Raw genomic sequence first — 16,293 nt, 5'->3', positions numbered from 1 at the left:
TATTATTAAATTAAATTAAATTAATAATTATCATTACTATCTGTTTAAAAAGTCAGTTCATTAAACTGCTTCAACATTTCAAACATCTTTTATCCACTTAATATTTTATTTTCTTCATAAGTATTTTAATTGCTTAGCCCAACAAACAAATCTTCCTGAAGGCTTAAATAACTCCTATAAATGCAATAAATTAATGTTATAAGTAAAGGAAACCTACCTAAACTTCTCTTATATGTCTCAGTGCTGTACACGAACTTGGTGGGATTTCAATAGAACATCTTGTCTTAGTTACTCAATTGCATATATATATATATATATATATATATATATGCAATTGTGTTTTTTTTTTTTTAAGAGAGGGAGTATGAGCTGGGGAGAGGGGCAGAGGGAGAGAAAGAGAGAGAATCCCAAGCAGGCTCCACACTCAGCATTGTGGGGCTTGACCCTGTGACCATGGGATCATGACCTGAACCAAAATCAAGAGTTGGATGCTCAATGAACTGAGCGACCCAGAGGCCCTTAACTGTACATTTTAAACTGGAGTTATGAGGCTGTCACTCTTAGAGATCAAATTCTTTTCAATGCTACAAATATACAAGGTATCAGATATGAATAGAGTTTCTCTAAACATCAAAATACAAACACCATGGTTTTGAGCCCCTTAACATTTTTAATGCTTAAATTTTAAACCTTTCCAGACCTGGCACTGACTAAGGAATACTAACAGAATTCCAGAGAGCTCTGAATATGTAATTATAAAATTTCCCAGGGTGAAAGATGTGCACTCACTAAAAAAATTTCATCTAATTAAGATATACTTTTTTTTTTCCCTTCCCATTTTAACATTTCTGAAATTGGGTCTTATAGTCAATGGCACCTTATTTGGCAACAGTTAGTCTTTCTGAGTGATATGTAAAATGATGGTATCTTAAGTCAGATGAGACTTGGTACCATCTCAGTTAATTGAGATTACTTAAAACTAGAAATTGAGGCCAGCGTCAGACCTGCTGGTGCAGACACCCAGTACATTTCATCTTGTCAACACCACTGCCATGTTGAGGTTGCCTGTGACATGACCTTAAAACTTAAAAAAAAAAAAAGAAGCGTGGCTTGTGTAGACCACTAGCTAATTCATTTTATCCAAACACTTGAGTGTCTGCCTGCTCACAAAATGTGCAAGTACCCTACTTGGTCACTTGACCGGATTTGCATCTGTCTGATTTTAGTATAAAGAGTATTTTCCCCCCGCCCTGCCCCCCATCCAACTTTGAAACTGATGGGAGGCTTTGCTACTTAAATACTTTTTAATTGCACTTGAAATATATTTGCATTTGATGTATTTTTTTAATTCTTTCATGTTCCAGATATTTAGGGTTACCCTGCTTTTTTTCAGGTATAAGTCATTTATTTAAATTATAATTATTATCCTTTCAAACATTTGTCATTCCTTAGCTAGGAAGCTTAGAACAGCCTTTCAAGTGGAGAACACAGACATTCTTTTTTATTTTTAAGTTTATTTTTTTTAGAGTGTTATTTTATTTCATTTTTTTTTCAATATATGAAGTTTATTGTGAAATTGGTTTCCATACAACACCCAGTGCTCATCCCAAAAGGTGCCCTCCTCAATACCCATCGCCCACCCTCCCCTCCCTCCCACCCCCCATCAACCCTCAGTTTGTTCACAGTTTTTAAGAGTCTCTTATGCTTTGGCTCTCTCCCACTCTAACCTCCTTTTTTATTTTTTTTCCTTCCCCTCCCCCATGGGTATCTGTTAAGTTTCTCAGGATCCACCTAAGAGTGAAAACATATGGTGTCTGTCTTTCTCTGTATGGCTTATTTCACTTAGCATCACACTCTCCAGTTCCATCCATGTTGCTACAAAGGGCCATATTTCATTCTTTCTCATTGCCACGTAGTACAACTGATGAATGGATAAAGAAATTGCGGTTTATATTTTTAAGTTTATTTATTTTGAGAGAGATCGAGCAAGCAGGGGAGGGACAAAGAGAGAGAGAGAGAGAGAGAGAGAGAGAGAGAGAATCCCAAGCAGGCTCAACGCTGCCAGTGAACAGCCAGATGTGGGGCTCAACCTCACAAACTATGAGATCATGACCTGCACCAAAATCAAGAGTTGGATGCTTAATCACCTGAGCCACTCAGTCACCCTGAGAATGCAGACATTCTTCTTCTTCTTCTTCTTCTTCTTCTTCTTCTTCTTTTGCTTTGGCTGTTGTTGATAGTGCTGCTGTAAACATTGGGATACATGAGAACACAGGCATTCTTAACTTGTTTCTCAATTTAATGAAACTGTCTTATATGTTCTTGGTGATGACTTGGGATAGATACAATGTTAAGAAATTATGCCATTTATTTTATTAAGCGATTTAAAAAATCAGGAATGGCTTTTTCTAACAGCCTCATTGAGATATAGTTTACATACTGTGTAATTTACCCATTTAATAAAAGTGTATCATTCAGTAGTTTTAGTGTATTCACAGATATGTGAACCATCACCACAGTTTTAGAACAATTTATCATCTCAAAAAGAAACCTCATACCTTTTACCTATACGCCCACTCCCCCCAGCCCTAAGCAACCACTAGTCTACTTTCTGTCTCTATCAGTTTTCTTTTTCTGAGCATTTCATACAAATGTAATCACAGAATACGTGATTTCTTGTGACTGGCTTCTTTCTCTTAGATGCTGAAGTTGGTTAAACCTCTTTTTAAGGAAATATTACAAAGAATATCCTATTTGTTTTTTTAATGTTTATTTATTTATTTTGTGAGAGGACGAGAGACAGAGAGAAAGAGAGCAGGGGAGAGGCAGAGAGAGAGGGCAGGAGAGAATCACAACAGTGCATGGGACTCAATCACATGAACCATGAGATCATGACCTGAGCCGAACTCTTAGCCCACTGAGTCACCCAGGCATCCTGATATCCTACTTTTTTATTTGCACAATTCTTATGGATTTGTCTGCTCTGCAGTTACAATGAGGGAATCATTTTATCGAAATGTACCAATGGATTGTTGACCAAAGGGAAAGAGCTAGAGGGACCCACCCATGTCAGGTACCTGTTCTAGACCCAGTCTCCAGGTGAGGGATGGCGTCAGGCAAGAATATGGCAGCCCTGTCTGGGACCGTGTGGTTGGAATAGGACAAAGGGTAGTCCTTAGAAATGGGGACAGGCAGGCAGAATTGAAAATGTTGAAGGGAAGGAAAAATTCTTTCTCTACTATTTAAGTTCTTACAGCTGGACCAGGGATTAAATTTTACATGAAGTGGATTAACAGGAGAAAAGAAAAAGCTTGGCTGCATGTGCAGTGAGGCCCGATAATGAAATTGAAACCTAAAGAAATGTTCAAGGCAGGTGATTTTTATACTTTTCTGACAAAGAGACAATAAATCTGTGAAGAATTGACAGGACAAAGAAAACTTTGGGAGCTTCAATTAGTAAGAAATTATTTTTTTACATGTTTATTTATCTTTGAGAGAGAGAGAGAGAGAGAGAACAACCAGGGGAGGGGCAGAAAGAGAGAGGAAGACAGAATCTGAAACAGGCTCCAGGCTCTGAGCTATCAGCATAGAGCCTGACACGGGGCTGGAACTCAAGAGCTGTGAGATCATGACCTGAGCCGAAGTCGGATGCCTAACTGACTGAGCCACCCAGGTGCCTCCAATGAGTAAGAAATTCTAAGCAGAGTTTGGGCTGGGATAGTAAATTAGTAAGTAACAAGGGTTATTTGTACAACCCTCTTGGTTCTAAATTTCCTATCTCTTGTGATAAGGAGGTCTCTTTACCTCCTGGTACAGGGAGGGTAACTTCCATGTGGAAGATTTATTTCTTGTTTTCAGAGGAACAGAGGAAGGTCTGAGTGTGCTTCTTGCATAGACTATCTCTTAAATTAATTTTTATTTAAAATAATCAGTATGCCAGAGTGGCCCATCTTAGAGTGGCCTGCCCTTGGCCCCTACAATGTCTTGTTTACTTCAGCCATTTGAGGGCCTTCTCCCACGCTTTCCTGAATCACAAGTAAAGTTGTGCACAGAATACTGCTGTGGTATATGGGGAAGAAACTGGATCAGAAGTCGGAAGCCCTAGGTCTTTGCTTTGGCTTTGTGGTTTGACTCTAAGGAAGTCACTCTCTGTCTCTGAGCCTCAAGATTTTCATCTCTGAGTAAAACTTAACTGTCTGGCATGGTTTGTTGGTGTGTTATATGAGATGATGTGAGTAGAAGATTTACACAAACGGGAGACATCTGTCTTCTCGTTCTCTCTGACTCTTCATATGCTGCACCGTGGCTCCACAGCACACTGCTTTCTGGAGCCATTTCAGATTCACCTCTGGTTAAGCGTACTCATCATTTCTCAGCGTCCACCCCTCCACTTCATGTTGCCAGTAGGGTCTCCGTTTATAAGGTATGTAGCTGGTGGCCTCCAAGGTCCTCGAAGGTTTTCGCCAGACTGCATCCATCCACACTTTCAAGAACACTGGAAACCATGAACCACTGTTCCCCACTCCCTGCCCCTGCCCCCACCCCCATTGACCTACCCAATCGCAGCAAAGGTGGTTTGGTTGGTTGTTAGATACGTCAGTCTCCTCAGAGGTCTGTCATAGCCAAGCGCACCCTAGTCATCCCCTCCAGCGAAGAGGGGCACACCTCCTGCTCTCTGGGGCTAACTTCTGAGGCTGACAGATCACATAGCCACATTGAGTGGGACACCTGATATTCAAGTGGCAGGTAGCCTGACACCAGGCCTTCAGGGCCCTGGGTTCTCTTTCAGCTTCATTTATTTACACAACCACACACACACACACACACACACGCACGCACATGTGTTTCTTTGTACTTTCCCACTGAGGTGATTCATAATCGGATATCACTATTCCAAAGAGACGAAAGCTCCTTAAGAAGACAGCATTTAGAATTACATGTTAGAACTGGAGAGAACCATGCATATAATCTGGTCTAAACCCTCCCTTACCCACCCCTCCCCAACCTCTGTTAATGGAAAAGACTGAAGCCCATTGAGGTGATGTGACTTGTTCAAGATCACACAGTAAGTGAGAGAAAAAGCAAAGACCTTTCATTCATTCATTCATTCATTCATTCAATAAAAGTTTATTGATTCCTCTTTACCAGGCATGTTCTAGGAGATGAAAATATAAACTTATTCAACAAAAAGTTCCCACCCTTGTGTTGCTTATATTTGTCATATGGTCATGGATATGAACAACAACGTAATGTCAGATGGTGCTAAGTGTCAGGAAGAAATCCAGACCATGGGGATAGGGAATGAAGGAGGAGAGGAAGTATTACATTTGATAAGGTGGTGTGGGCTTGTTTCTCTAAGAAGTAAATGAAATGAGGACTCAAGATATATCTGAGGGAAGAGCATTCCAAATAGAGGGAACAGCAGGTGCAAAGGCCCTGGTGCAGTAAGGAGGCCAATATGATCAGGATGTCTAGATTTGCCATCCACAGCCCCTTCATCAAACTACCCTACCTCTAAGTCATCGGGGTGTCTCAGGGGTCTTTATGTCATATACAGTGTCCAGGTTTGAGAGTGACTCTAAGAACCTAGAAGTCACCATGCTGCTCAGGTTGAAACAGAATTTGTGACCTTCACAGGTACAACAGATGCAGAACCTCAATGTAGCAAAACACAAACAGCTCTGACTGGGAGATCAGGAGACCTGAGGGACAATCTTTGTTCTCCTACTGAATGTGCAATAGTGGTCAAACCCTCTTGGAAGATCAGATTGTTGTTTTTAAATTTTAATTAGAATTTAATTTTTATTAAAAATTTTTTAAAAAAATGTTTATTTACTTTTTGAGCGAAACAGAGCATGAGTGGGGGAGGGGTAGAGAGAGAGAGAGAGAGGGAGGCACAGAATTGGAAGCAGGCTCCAGGCTCCAAGCTGTCAGCACAGAGCCTGACAGGGGGCTCGAACTCATGAACCACGAGATCATGACCTGAGCCAAAGTCAGACCCTTAACTGACTGAGCCACCCAGGCACCCATTAAAAAAATGTTTTTAATGTTGATTTATTTTTTGAGAGCTAGAGAGACAGAGTGTGAGTAGCAGAAGGGCAGAGAGAGAGGGACACAGAATTTGAAGCAGGCTCCAGGCTCTGAGCTGTCAGCACAGAGCCTGACGCAGGGCTGAACTCAGGCTGGGAGATTGTGACCTGAGCTGAAGTCTGATGCTTAACTGACTGAGCCACGTAGGTGCCCCTAGAGTCTAATTTTTAGTTTTAAATGGGTGAGTTCCCAATTTTTTCATGTATCTTGACTTTTTTGTTGTGGTTATTATAGCTTAGTACAGAAATGTACACAAATCTTACATGCATTGCTTGATAAATTTTTTATGTATGCATGTGAGACTTCATCATCTACATCAGGATATAAAACATTCCAGTGTCTCTGAAGCCTTTTTAAATGATGTGTCTCTCCCTGGGCCAATGCACTGCTCTCAACCTCTGCCAGACAACTATCTGACTGCTACCAGCATCCATTAGGGTTGTCTGTTCCTAAATTCATACAGAAGGAATCACGCAGGATGAACTTTTTAATGCCCATTTTCTTTTACTCAAAGTTATGTTTTTGAGATTATCCACGTTGTTGAGAGTCGCAAGAGTTAATTGTTTTTCATCGCAGGGTAGTGTTCCATCACACGAATATCACACTTTATTTCTCTGTTCTCCTCTTGATGGCCATTTGAGTTCTTTCCAGTTTGGAGTTCTTATAGACAAGCTGCTACGATCATTCTTGTGCAGGTCTTTTGTTGGACATAAACACTCACGTTTCTTGGGTTTGTACTCAAGAATTGAATTGTCTGAGCTTCTTTTCAAGTTCAAATATTTCTGACCATTACATGATAGCAGGCGTATTTTAGTAGCTGTTAATTTTAGGTAAAGTCAGTAAGGCTTTTAAATGCTTCTTTATCAACTGTGAACATACCTGTGTGCATTTGGAAAAATATCCATATGAGATTTTATTTATTTGGTCTTCACCTAGGACATGGTATCCAAATGGTTCTTGACCTATAGCTGGGGAATCACTGCCTTAGAGAATGACTACAGTGTCCTTGAGGTGTAATCCTCTATGATTCTAGAAGGCAGTGCTCCAAAAGGCATGCATGTCCCTTGTTTCTTAACGGAACTTTCACCTCTTGAGCTGTCTTTTTTCACTCAGATGATGATGTTCAGATATGGAGCTCTCTTCTGAAACTGTGTGCTGTCTGGCTCACGATGTTATTATAGTATTGAGTGATGGATGTAAGTAGTATCAAATATCTTCCTTTCATCTGGGACCCGCCCTTCTCCAAACTAAAGTCCAGAGTGCCGTGAAATGGTCCAATGAATACAGTATACTAGTTTATTCTTGGGGGTCAGGAGGTACTGGGGGCTTCTGTGACCAGGGGGATGACTCTCAAGGGGGCGGCGTGAAGGTTCTGTTGCAGGCAGGACTGATGGCAAACCAAAGTGACAGACAGATGGGATGCGCCAAGGCGTGGTAGGCAGTGTAGAAGCTCTTTGGTTTTGTTTGTCTAGCATATTCCACTCTCCTTTATTTATTTTCAGTGAAGACTGTACTTCTTAAACACAGAGTAGGAATTCTGAGCCAGCATAGCCAATTAAAATACTCATTTGCCCTGGCTTCCGGCATTGGTTGAAGAATGAACAAACCAGCCATGCTGCACTAATCACGATCCTTCTAATTTTTTTCAATGTTTATTTTTGAGAGACAGAGAGACAAAGAGTGAGCAGGGGTAGGGCAGAGAGAGAGGGAAACACAGAATCTGAAGCTGGCTCCAGGGTCCCAGCTGTCAGCACAGAGTCCTATGCAGGGCTTGAACTCACGAACCGTGATCATGACCTGAGCCGAAGCTGGACGCTCAACCGATTGAGCCAGGAGCCCCTAATCATGATCCTTCTAAGGATCATTGTCGTTGGAGAGATGGAAGGATTCTCCTTTTCTTGGCTGCACGTTGTAAAGATGAGATGCCGGAGTATCTACAGTCCAGTCTGCCATCATGGGGACAAGCCTGGCGGAATGTCATGAGATAGAAAAGTCCTGGCAGGTTACATCACTGTTTCTTATCTCTGGTGGGCAATATATACCTCTTTCCATTCATTTTTTAATTTAATAATTAAACTAATAATTTAATAATAATCATGTGATGTACATATAACTTAATACATTTGTTATTTAAGATAAAGCCAATGCAACAAAAAAAATAAAAGAGTATATTAAAAACATACTTAAAGTCAGAAATCCTGGCAGGTATAGATACTTAAAAAAATAATTTTTTAGAGACTGATGTGTCTATGGGGGTAGATCCAAGAATCCTTTTTCTTTTTAATGTTCTAAATGTTTTATTTTCTTCTAAAAAATTTAAATTTTTTTTTTGCTTAAATCTAAGTTGGTTAACATATAGTGTAATAGTGATTTCAGGAGCAGAATTTAGTGATTCATCACATACATATAACACCCAGTGCTCATCTCTTCCATTCAAACTGACATATATTGGGCTCTTGAGCTTTGGGGGAAAGGGTCTGAACAAACAAACAGCCAACTCCTTCTTAACCAAACCTTGCGCTTCAGAGATGGTCTGGACAGACTTAGCTTTTGAGAGGAGGCAAGGAGGACTCATGGCTGCACTTCATTGGTAGAACGAATTACATGCTCTTATCAGCAGTTGCTGGTAGGGCTGAACAGGAACTTCCAGTGTTTCAAAAAAGATCTTGTCTTGACCACGCTCAACAATATGGGTGTGTCCAACATGCGGAGTCTAGACAGGAATCTAGACAAGAAATCAGGCAATCACAATATGGTGTGGGGAAAACTATGAAGGGAAGCAGAAGGTGATACAAAGCACAAAGCAGACTCACCTCCTGTGGTCTCTGGGGTGGCCCATGGGGATGCTGAGGATGATCTCGTGGACAAAGGAGCTCCAACTTGTAGTCTGGGGATGGGCAGAAGTGTCCCAGGAGACGTGTATGATTTTTAGTTGGGTACTAAGGGGGGGCATGGAACAGTGTTCTTTGTAGAGGGAACAGCACATTTGAAACTCCAAAAGTAGAAATGAGTTTGGCACAAAAGACTGACATTATGTCAGGATGCCAATTTGTTAAATCAGAACTAGGTGTGCTGGTAAGTATGCATAGAACTTTCAGGATGCACAGAACTTTCAAATGCACAGACCAACAGAAAGGCAGCTGTTTACTGGCTCAGAAGAGCTGGGAGAGTGATTTAATATCATAACACTTCATGCAGAGAAACTATTTTTCGGCAATCCTTATGGACTGTTGAAAGGCAAATAGGGACTATGAGTGCAGGAGGCACAAAGATGAATAATGACCCTTCCCTTTCTTCTTCTTTCTGGCCCAGTGAAGCCAAGGATCGACCTGACCTATTCTACGAGGGTTAGAAATAATGTGCGCAAAGCTGGGTCATGGCGGACAGTCAAGCAAAGTGGTGTTCCTCTTCCTGGACCTAAGCTCCACATTTTCTCAGGTCTCGTTTCCTGTCCCGGGAAGGCCCTCCCGCTGGATGGCAGACAGTAGTTGTGCCTTCTCCTTCTGGGGATACCCCACCTCTTGCCCCCGGGGTGACTGTGTGGTCTTCAGTAGGTCAATGGCTAAGACACAGCAGATCCAGTGACTTTGTACATTTTCCAGTTAGGGTGTGTCAGTCTGGAAAAACCCAGTACGTGGGGGCATGTCCAGCTCAGTCTACATGAACCCAGGCCAAGTCCCTTTTATTGTCTCTTCTGCAGCTTGTTGGGCAGTAATGCCCATCCTCTGACTCAATCTTTGGGGGGCCTGAGATTCTCTCTTCCATGAATGGTTGCTGGAAAGAAGAAAACACACACACACCCACTTACACAGTCACAGAGGTATATTTGAGGGCATCTAGAAACTCTGGGGAGCTTTTTACTTAGTATATCTGCATGGGCATTACCCCAGTGCAGAGCTCACAAGTCAATATCTCTACAACTGGGGGCTTACAAATTATCTGTGTGAATTATATGTATGTGTATACACACACACACACATATGTATATGTATATGTATATATATATTAATTTTTTAAATGTTTATTTCTGAGAGAGAGAGAGAGAGACAGAGAGAGAGAGAGAGAGAGAGAGACAGTGTGAGCAGGGAAGGAGCAGAGAGAGAGAGGGAGACACAGAATCCAAAGCAGGCTCCAGGCTCTGAGCTGTCAGCACGGAGCCCCTTGAGGGACTCAAACTCAGAAACCATGACATCATGACCTGAGCCAAGATCATGACCTAAGTCAGAAGCTTAACTGCCTGAGCCACCCAGGCGCCCTGAAATTGTATATATTCTCAAAGTTCCCCTGGTGAATCTGAGAAGCACCCAGACCAAGAGCACCTTAGTGGAGGAGGCTATGTACCACTGCTCACACTGGCCAGAGGCAGCCTCTCATGTGTGTTATTACACGGCTCTTTCCTAAACATCTTTGTTTCCAAATGGTCTAGGCTTCACATTTGCATCACTGAAAGGCCTGTTGAAGAGATTTCCCCAGAACAGAAGGAATAGTCTCTGCTCAAAGATGAATTGCAGTTTTGACTTCTACTGAAATGTGAATCTTCAGGAATCTTGGCTATTACGAGGTTTCTCTCTCTCTCTCTCTCTCTCTCTCTCTTTCTCTCTCACACACACAAGCACACACACACTCTCACACACTCAGACCCTCACACATGCTCACATACCCACACATTCACACACACACACACACACACACACACACACACACACACTCTTACGAGACACACTTTATTACATCTCTCTGTGTAGCTTATCTACCCTAGAAATTTATAAGCCATAAATTGTAGGGCAGTGGACTTGAATTGTCTTTTGTGGGATTTGCATCATAGGAAGTTTTCAGTGTTTGCTTCAACAATGCGAACAGTACGGCTGCAGCCCTTTGGCTTAACAAATAAGTCTGTCTCGAGGCCAGTGGCATTAGAAATCTGCTCCATTATTTCAGAAAAATGGGGGGCCCAGCCTGCCAGCACTGTTCAGGGTTGCTTGCTTTCTTCTATTCTTGCTCTCTTAATTAAAAAAAAAAAACTGTTCTGCAGCCCTTTCTCTGTGAAGGGAAACAGTTATCATTGAAGTTGCCTCTCCGTTTCCTTGACACAATTCTCATGCAATCCTGTACCTCATGGAAAAAATATGAGAACATGGAACGCAAGGCCTTAAAGTTCAGGATGAATCTCCGGTTTGGTCCTGGGTATTTTGGGTCTGCAGGTTTAGCCATTCCACACCCCATCTGCTTTTCTTGGTCCCGGCTGTCTTGATGGTCAGCTGAGAAACTGGGGAGATAAGAATGGCTGAACTTCAAAAGTGCAAGTCTCAGGGACTCCAGCTGATTGCATGGCCCTGCCTCAGGCTGATGGAGCATCGCAAACTTGCACTTGACAGATGAAGTAACTGAGAGCTAGAGAAGCTTGGACCTGGCTCCAGATCAGAGTGGAGGAGGGCCTGGAGCTCAGGAAGTCTGGCTTCTAATGTGGTACCCTTCCCCTTAGAACACGGTGGTCTCCTTCCTCCCTGTGCATACAAGTCACCTGCGCAGCAGTGTGTGGCTGGGGACCTGCAGAGCCCCTCCCTCCAGCATGTTTCCATCTCAGGTTGTTTTCAAGCCAAACCCTCTACCTTCCCTTCCAACTAATTTGCTACCCAAAGTCCCCTCTCCTACAAAAATTCCCATGTAAATATTCTGGAGTCTGAATAGTACCATCCACCAATGTTGTTTTGAATTTGTTAAAATGCAGGTTCCCAGGCCTCTCATCCAGACTGTTGGATTCCATGGGTGTTAGGGAAGCCCGCAGACTTGCATATTGACATGGCTCCCCAAATGGTTCTGGGGTCCAAGGACCACACTCTGTGAAGCCGCCCAAGTCAGACGCTTAACTGAGTCATCCAGGTGCCCCTACGTGTATCTTTATTGAGAAACAATTTACCCATTTAAAGCACAATTCAGTGGTTTTTAGTCTCTTCACAGCAGAGTACAATCCTCACCACAATCGATTTGAGAACATTTTATCACCTCAAAAAGTAACCCCAGACCTCTATCTCTCACCCTTCCCCCCATTCAGTCTCTCCCCACACCCCCTGCCACTGATGCAACTGTTAATCTACTTTCTGTCTGTATGGATTCATGTGTTCTGGGAATTTCATACAAATGGAATCATATAATATGTGGTCTGTTGTTACTGGCTTCTTTTACTTAGCATAATGCTTTCAAGGTTCTTCATGTTGTAGTATTCCTTTTTATGGCCAAAAATGTTCCATTTTCATGGATTAACGCATTTTGTTTATCCATGCATCCACAACTGGGTTGTTTCTAACATTCGGTGCAGGTGAATAATGCTATTTGTGTACAAGTTTTTATTTTCATTTCTCTTGGGTGTATACTCTGTTTAACTTTTAGAAGAATTGCCACACTGTGTTTCTAAAGTCTTCACTTTATTATTTTTTTAAGTCCACCTGAAGCCAATGACTCTGAATCACCTTATATGGTCTCACTTATATACAGCTCAGCTTGGTCGGGTGTCACTAAGGACTTACTGTAAGCGAGTGTTGGAGGAAGCCGAGAGTCAAGCTTGGGTTACAACATCCAAAGTCCAAACACTGAAGAGTGTATTTGGTGTAACTTTAAAGGTTGGGGCAATGTCACTTGGATTCACGTTTATGATAAGCAGAAAAAGAAACCCACAGCTTATAAATGTGGCCAAAAAACAAAAAAAGAAAACTACAGGACAAAAACTCGTAATCAGCAGCTTTGGAAAAGGTTTAGTGGCTTGAAACTATGGGTTTTCATGACCCATGCTAGCATCTGTTTCCGTATAGTAGTCCCCCCTTTATGTGCAGGAAATATGGTCCAGGCACCCCTAGTGAGCACTGGAAACCATAGACAGTGCCAAACTATAGACAGATAGAGATATAGGTGATACAGATAGATAGTACACACACACACACACACACACACACACACACACACACACATATTCCTCTACATATATACATATGATAAAGTTTTACTTATAAATTCGGCACAGTAAGAGAGCAACAATAGCTAAAAATAAAATAGGACAATTATAACGATATACTGTAGTAAAAGCAAAGCTGTGTGAATGTGGTCTCTCCGTCTTTCAAAATGTCTTAATGTACTATACTCACCCTTCTTGTGATGATGTGAGAAGATAAAATGCCTACAGGATGAGAAGAAGTGAGGTGAGTGACGTCGGCATTGTGACCTGGTGCTAGGCTCCTAGTGACCTTCTGATGCTCTGTCAGGAGGATCATCTGCTTTGGACAGCAGTTGACTGCGGGTAACTGAAACCACAGAAACCGAAACTGTGGATAAGGGAGGACTCCTGTAGAGGGAAATTCACTTTAAAAATTTAAGGGGAAAGTACTTAGAAATACTTTAAAGTATTTAAGTGTAAAATGCAGAGAAGTATGCAAAGTGTGACTACATGAATTTTCTCAAAATGAACCTCACCCTTGTAACCAGCACCCACAGCAAGAAACAGATGGTTATCAGCTTCCCTGGAACTCTTCTCTTTCTAGTCATTAACCATCCGCAGAGAAGGAGGATATCCAAGTTCTAGCACCAACATTCCCAGACCGAAACAATACATTTTTAATAGTACATTTCAGGTGTCAAGGATTGACCATCGGAGTAGATTCATTAAGCTGACAGTTTCTCAAGACTCATTCAGACTTTTTTTTTTTATATTGCACGGTGTAATAGAATCTTAAAAATTAAATACCTTCAGGCTTGCATGTAAAATAAAAGGTATAAACTAAACACACAAACTTTTAGCATTACCTGCAATTTAAGAACATGTACTGTAAGATGTTTTTTAAAGTGCATGTAACAACATACTTTAAACATTTATTTTAAAATACAGTTCCTGGGGTGCCTGGGTGTCTCAGTTGGTTGAGTGTGGGACTCTTGATTTTGGCTCAGGTCATGATCCTAGGGTCCTGGGACCAAGCCCAGAGGCAGGCTCCCCACTGAGCATGAAGCCTGCTTAAGAGTCTCTCCCTCTCTCTCTGTTTCTCCCTCTGCCCCTCCCCCTCTCTCTCTCGAAAATAGAATAGAATATAGCTCCCCATTTCTCCAGAAAATGGAGTTTGAAGTTTACTTCCAAGGAGACTTTGTAAAAGAAGTCCTAGGGACTATTAACCACAGATGCTTGAATAATTCAAAAAGTATATATGTAAACACACATGCCCATTGGCAGTGCATCACATTGTGGGTTGAAGTAAGTAAGACCAAAATAAATACAGCTTTTGCAAGCAGCGCATAAAAACGGATACACATTTCTCGTGGTTTATTGGGCAGGAGGTTAAATACCTTCACTCTACTTACAAAATGAACTGCCAAATACAGAGACTGACTTGCAGCAAAGCGACACTGCCCTGTTTTTAACCCGGAAAAAAAATCTATTATGATGGCATTATGCATAAGAACACTTTCAATACATAAGAAGAATCTTTGGAAAGAAGGGCATGTATTCGTAGAGAAAATCCTTTTGCAAAGGCTAATCATTTTTTTTAAGCTCTAAATATGCCTTATAAATGACCAAAAACCAGATTAGGATTTTATTAGGATATTTCTTCGGGAAGTTTGGGATTCTACGTTCCACCAGATGCTGCCTAATAGAGCGCACAAGTCAAGGAGAGGCGGACACCTTGGAACCTTTGCCCCGCGCGCCAGACCATCCCCCGGTTAGTTCTTTCTGGATGTTGGACACCTCCAAGGTAACCTCACGCTGACGCTGGCTCTTACCCTGGTGCCAGGAACGCACCCCTCCTCGCCCGCCCCTCCCCCCTCCTTCCACGCGCAGTGTCAGCGCCCGGAAGCCTCACGCGAGTGGTGACTTCGCTCTGCCTCGTCCTTCCCCGAAGCCCTGAGGCTTAGACTTTTCCCACCAAGTCACCCACAACCCCTCCTCCTGCCTTCCCCCCCCTCAGGAGGGGGAAAAAGTTTAAAGCCGGGCTCCCTTTGCGTTACGCTGGCCAGTGGGTCTCTCTTGGCTGGACTGGAAGGGGGCGAGGGTCCGCGGCGCTTCTTCCGCGCCTCTGCCCAGCCCCAGCTCAGCGCGTGGGGGACAGCGTGTTAGATCCTCCGCCACCGGCTCCTACGCGCCCAGACTGCGAGGTCTCTCCTAGCCCGAGCGACTCCCTTAAAAACTTGGGGCCGGGCGCCTTTCCCGGACGCCGGGGAGCGGGGCGTTCGGCGGTGCCGCGGAGCCGGCAGCAGCCGCGCGGCGCGGGCGTGTGTGGGTGAGAGCGAGGGCGCGCCCGCGGCCGGCGGGAGGCGGACGCCCGGGTGGCAGGTGGGTGCGGCCGGCGGGAGCCGGGGCAGCGGCGGCGGCGGCGGCAGCAAGTGGTTGGGCCGTGCTCATTTCCTACCCTCCCCCTCGGCCTCGGGGTCCGCCCGCGGTGCCCAGTGCGCGGCGCCCGCCGCTCCGCGCCGCGTCCCCCCTCGCCGCCGCCGCCGGCCGCTCCCTTCCCCGCCGGTCCATGTCCCTGCCCGTGGTGCTCCCGGGCTCCTGCTGCCCTGTGGCCGGGCTCTCGGGCGGGCCGCAGGCCGGGGGCCCGGGCGCCGGGGCCGCCGCCGCGCAGGAGCCGCCGCTGCCCCCGCTGCGGCCGCGCTGGCCCCGGGCGGCGCTGCAGCCCCCCGCGCGGCCTCGCTGCGCGGGCGCCGCCGCCGCCGCCGGGGTGCTGGCGGCTCCGCCCGCGCTCTCCTCCCGCCGGGCCGCCGCCGCCGCCGCCGCCGCCCCGGGCTCGGCGCTGCTGCCCGCTCGCCCGCTCCTGTCGCTCGGGCTGCTGCAGCTGATCCTGGGCTGTTGCATGGTGGCACTGAGCTTCGGGGCGCTGTCGCTGAGCAGCTCCCCGCAGGTGAAGAACTCGTGTCCGTTCTGGGCCGGCTCCTCGGTGAGTGCCGCGCGTGCCCCGCTCGCCTGGACAGGGCCCACCGGGGGCGGCGGTGGGTGGGTGGGGGAGCAGGGACCTCCGGCCGGTCCCCTCCGCTGCCCCAGGACTGGCTCCCCACCCCCGAGGGCTGTGGTTGGGGAACACGGTCCTTTGGGCCAATTGAAGTTTTTGGAGGCGTTGAGGCTGGGGGAAAAACAAAGGCTCAAACGGAGAGCAGCTCAAGGGTGACTTGGGATGCACTTGGACAGTGTTCCGTACCTCACAGCTGAAGGATTGTGTTGTTCCTGGCAAGTTA

At 44.6% G+C, this 16,293-nt stretch overlaps 1 protein-coding gene and 1 long non-coding RNA gene across 5 annotated transcripts in view; one reads left to right on the top strand and one right to left on the bottom strand.

Annotated features, from left to right (window-relative positions):
* ENTREP1 (endosomal transmembrane epsin interactor 1) overlaps positions 1-16,293 on the top strand; it is a 116,299-nt gene that overhangs the window by 35,137 nt on the left and 64,869 nt on the right. The window contains exon 1 of one of the 3 annotated variants that reach the window (XM_015083988.3): positions 14,787-14,819. The exons of 1 other annotated variant lie outside the window; for it this stretch is intronic. In XM_015083988.3, coding sequence (XP_014939474.1) covers positions 14,802-14,819 — 18 coding nt within the window. In that variant the 5' untranslated portion in view covers positions 14,787-14,801. Of the gene's footprint in view, positions 1-14,786; positions 14,820-15,477; positions 15,999-16,293 lie in introns of those variants that run through there. One more of the 3 variants, XM_053205292.1, reaches the window with a different exon arrangement.
* Positions 5,121-15,725, bottom strand: LOC106985803 (uncharacterized). Of its 2 annotated transcripts, XR_003414562.2 has the most exons (4): positions 13,552-15,720; positions 13,227-13,382; positions 8,904-9,864; positions 5,121-8,815 (listed from the first exon to the last, which is right to left on the bottom strand). It is a non-coding gene; the product is annotated as an uncharacterized LOC106985803 (long non-coding RNA). The 2 variants fall into 2 exon arrangements; XR_008291268.1 differs by having other exon boundaries at positions 13,227-15,725.

Source organism: Acinonyx jubatus, chromosome D4 (assembly GCF_027475565.1).
Source record: "Acinonyx jubatus isolate Ajub_Pintada_27869175 chromosome D4, VMU_Ajub_asm_v1.0, whole genome shotgun sequence".
In the NCBI taxonomy this organism is placed as follows: domain Eukaryota; kingdom Metazoa; phylum Chordata; class Mammalia; order Carnivora; family Felidae; genus Acinonyx; species Acinonyx jubatus.
This window is presented reverse-complemented; position numbering and strand designations above follow the sequence as displayed.